The sequence below is a fragment of the Gavialis gangeticus genome, unplaced genomic scaffold (genome assembly GCF_001723915.1).
Source record: "Gavialis gangeticus isolate Ggan-Ray unplaced genomic scaffold, GavGan_comp1, whole genome shotgun sequence".
Lineage (NCBI taxonomy): Eukaryota > Metazoa > Chordata > Crocodylia > Gavialidae > Gavialis > Gavialis gangeticus.
The window spans coordinates 147,032,545-147,036,998 of record NW_017729032.1 but is presented as its reverse complement, the minus strand read 5'-3'; the positions used below and the strand labels follow the sequence as shown (position 1 = coordinate 147,036,998).

Below are 4,454 nucleotides of genomic sequence, written 5' to 3'. Positions count from 1 at the left end.
ACACAGAGAGAGACACAGTGTTCATGCGAGCTGCATGGGCAGCAGGGCTGGGCCAGTCAAGGGGCTGCAGGTTGGGAGTGCAGGGCACCAGCAGGGCTGGCAGGGGGCAGGGGCTGTGGGTTGGCAGTGAGGGGCACTGGCAGGGCTGTGGGGGCAGGGGGCTGTGGGTCAGGAGTGAGGGGCAACAGTACGGCCAGAAGGTGGGGTATAGTCAGTCAGGAGTGAAAGGAAGCAGCAGGGCTGGGGGGCCTGTGCCTTAGGAGTGAGGGACAGAGACATGGCATGGGCCCCCTACAATCATATACCTCTTCCCCCTCTCCTCCCCCTCCCCCCTGCCTTACCCTCCTTTCCCCTGCCTCCTCCCCTCCCCCCCCCACAGGTGTCCTCTTTTTTTTTATACAGGAAATATAGTAACCCTAGGCAGGGGCAGGGGCAGGGGCAGGGCCAGGGGAAAGACAGGGGTGGGAGTGGGGGCGGGGAGGGCCCTCCCCCCCAGTGTGGGGCTAACCAGGTGGGTATGGCAGGCATGCCCAGAGGCCAGAGTTGGCCCTTGCTAGTGGGGAGGACGTGGCCTTTGCTAATGGCGACACTCCCAGCAGTGTCCTGGGTTGCAGGGCCACAGGAGCACAGCATCCAGCTGCCCAGACAGAGGACCCCTCTGGGGAACAGTTGCAGCTGCTGAGGGCCGGTGATGCCATGGCCAGCCTGGCCTCCTGGGTGGGGCTGAGCCTGCAGAGCTGGCAGGGCAAGTCCTGGCCCGGGCTCCCAGAACTGCTGGAGGAAGTTAGGGGCAAGGAGCATGGTGGGACAGCCTCTTGGCAGCCCAAGGGGCCCTTTCCCAGTGACGTGTCACCATGGTTGCCAGGCCACAGTGGAGGCTCAGGAAGGCTGTCTGTGCTGGAATAGATGATCCTGGGGCACAAGGGTGTCATCCAGCTGCTGCATAATGGGCATGGACTTGCAGGCAGTCCCCAACTGGTGGTTGTGGTCAGTGATAGTGACCCACTGTGCCTTAAAGGCCTTGACCTTTATGTGGCACTGGCACACTGACCAGTCATGCCCACATTCCTGTATAGGGCCTGACAGGCCCTCATAGATGTGTGAATTGGAGCACCCACCTCACACATACTTGCTGAAGGCCTTGGCCTCGCCCTACAGTGCCATGAGGTCTACAGTCTCCTCCTGAAATCAGTTGTGGCACCAAGAGGTGGGGCCAGCATAGGGGCCAGCTGGAGCAGGACCCAGTGGCCAGAGGCTGGCTCCAGGTGGCCCAGGGTGCTGCTGGGCCTGGCAGGTGCCTACAGCACCCAGCACAGTGTGACAGCCCAGGCCTGGCAGCTGCACAGTGATGGGGTGCCAGGGACCAGCACCAGGGTGCAGGCATCCTGCCACGGCTGTCTGGGGCCTCCGTGAGGACACGCAGTGGCCAGAGGTCAGCTGCAGGTTTCCCAGGGCCCCGGCATCCCTGTAGGATTTTAAGGGCCAGGTGCTGGGGCAGGCAAAGAGCCACCCCAGCCCTGGGGCAGGAGAAGCTCGGAGCCCTGGAGCTAAGCTGCAGGTGGCCCCCTGGTAGTGGGGCTGACCAGGAGCAAATTTGCTCCCAGTCAGTGTCCATACTTGCGCTACTGCACAGTAACTAATTGGGAATTAATTTGCTACTTGTATTAACAGGTAGCAAGTTAACTCACAGTTAGAGCCAATTACTGTACAGTAAGCATCTGCATGTGTAGACAATGATGCTTACTGCACAGTAATTTGGTCTACTGTGCAGTATAGCATCTTGTGTAGATGTGCCCACTGTCATTCAATTTGAATACATGGTAAATACAGCTCTAACATGAATGGGACAAAGGGAAAATCTTCTTAACTGATGTCAACTGAATTGATCAAGTAACAGCCACGGTGGATTGATTTAAATCCAGGAGATTTAAATAATTGATTTAAATCATAAAGAGAAAGCCCTGATTTAAATCAAGTTTCCCACTGATATTTCTTCACATATTTCTTAAACAATGGCACAAATCTGATCACTAAAACATGTTAATATACAACATCTGTCCTTAAACTTTTTTTTTAATTTTCAAATTTATTAACTCTAACAGACAAGTCATTACAACACTAAACGTACGCTGTCCTTAAAACTTCTACAACTAGATCTCATCTTCCCCACTCCCACTGTCACTTTATTCATAGACTGAAACAGAATTACAAGTTTTCCTGCCTTTTCAACTCCCAGGCAATTTCTTAGCTTTGAGTGAATAATACCAAGCGATAAAAATATTCTCTCTGTGCCTGCAGAGGAAGCTACTGCTGTGAAAAGCTGGCTTAGCAACTGAAGGAACTCTGTTTCAAGGTGCCTGGCTAATGATTTCCACTAATTTAGGGGAGTGACTTTGTTCAAAACATCATCAGTAAACATGTACTGTTTAAATGGTCCCCTCCATCCCTGAAATGTATTATGACTGGCATATCTGAGGAGTGATTTTGAAATGCCCATGCCATGGCAGCATTATCTTCAAAAGTTAGGCATCTACCTTTAAATCTGGGGTTGAGACTGTTTGCAAGAAAATGAGGTGGACTTAGTGCTTGATCCATTCACTTCTTTATTGCCTGCAGTTTAACTTTCTGGTTTGGTATTTCTTTCTTCAATGTCTCTTGAAGTGCCTTCCAAACTTTGACAGCATCAGCAATGCAGCAACAATCTCTCTAAAGTTTGTTTAAGGCCATGAATATAGGTTTCAGTATACTGAGCATATCAGCTACATTCCTCTTTAATCCAATGTTAGATGCTTTGGATGAGATGCTTCCATCTCTTTTATCACAGTTTTCTTCACAATTTTTTCATGAGAATAGGCCAGTTGTTAATAAATTGTTCAAAACAATCAACCACAGAACTTCATCGAACATCTTGAGGGAGAATTAGTTTGTATCCTTCTGCTCTCTTCAGTGAAGCTGAAGCAAAATGGTTGTTATGGAAGTATTTTTCAACATTTTCTTTTATTCCTGGAGAAGTACTTACGTCTTTGGCTAAAAGATGCATTAAATGGGCACTGCAGCCATATGTTATTAAGGAGCATCCTTCCCTTTCTTCTTTTAAGTATCTTCTCATCTTTGCCACGTTTGCAGCATTGTCTGTGACAAAACTGTGCATGTGACAGTTGAATTTTTGTTCACAGTTTATTACAGCTTTCACTGCCACTTGTTTTAAATATTCTGCTGTGTGGACATTTCCTGATGTATCTATTGTTTCTGAAAGATGTGCAACCCCATCTTCTGTTGTCACACAGGCACATATTACTGGATCATTGTGTACATTGCTCCACCAATAAAGGCTTAAACTGGCGAATTTCCCCTCAGTATTTCTTGCACACTGTTCAAGTTCCTTCTCATACACTGTATCTAGCGACCTTCCACCAATGTCTGCTCTACCAGGTGGAGTGTAGCCTGGTCGTAAGGACTCGACCATGTCAATGAAGTGTTTATTGTTAACAATGCGAAAAGGAGAATTTGTGGCATAAATGAACCGAGCAATCTTTTCATCTATGGTGTCTTGTTGGTATTTGCTGGTCCTTGCTACAAACCCATCCATGGTGGTGGTTTTACTCGATGATTGAAAGCTTTTGCTTGCTACTGATGATATTTTGTTGTCTGAAATGCGTTTAGGTGCAGCACTGCTGCTAAAAATACCAACGGATGACTCTGAAGTTGTTGCGGATAGACAGTCAAAGTCTCTTATGGTTAAATGGGATCCTGAAACAAAAATGATTTTTGAATAGTCATTCTTCTCAGTTCTTCTCACTCTATTATTCAGTTAATCATTTACATTTCTTTCAGCAAGGATACAGATCCGATTCCAAATTACCAAAAAAGCTAAGACTGACTGCACTTAGAGTGCACCTAATTTTGGAGTAAGCCCCATTGAACTCACTGGCACTTCTGTTTTTTGAGAAAACAAGTATAGGATGGGGTTCCCTTGGAAAAGCTGAGTTATGCTGAAGTAAAATAGGGAATAGACTTACAGCATCACCATTATGGTCTGGGGCCATGATGTTCCAAAATAAGGGGCATGTGTTATGTCATAAAATAAGAAAATGACACCCAGCGGCAACTGGCAACTCTAGATTTCTCTAACTGCAGCTTTCTGTACCCGTAAACTTGGGTGATAGATTCTAAACCTAGTTAAATAATTAAACAAGCCATGAGGATTAGCTAAGCTAAACCATTTTTTGCAACATGGCAAACAGCTTGGGAATTTACCTGTTAAATCACACTTATACTTAAAGGCACAGAAAGAGTCTTGAAGAACGATGAATTGCGAAGTGAATTATTTAATTTACTAACCAGTTGATCCACATTGTTCTTCAGACATATCCACATCTTCATCCACATCATGTTCTCCCAATAAGCAGTTTTCATTATAATGTTTCATTCTTGCAACTGGGCCCTGCATCTCC

General features: G+C 46.9%; 1 protein-coding gene across 1 annotated transcript; it reads right to left on the bottom strand.

The window, feature by feature from the left end:
• Positions 1-2,595: 2,595 nt before the first annotated feature.
• On the bottom strand, positions 2,596-4,443 carry LOC109302279. The gene is made up of 3 exons (XM_019523842.1): positions 4,342-4,443; positions 2,990-3,750; positions 2,596-2,706 (listed from the first exon to the last, which is right to left on the bottom strand). The coding sequence occupies exons 1-3, from the start codon at positions 4,427-4,429 to the stop codon at positions 2,596-2,598; spliced, it is 960 nt and encodes a 319-aa protein (XP_019379387.1). The 5' UTR covers positions 4,430-4,443.
• Positions 4,444-4,454: the final 11 nt, after the last annotated feature.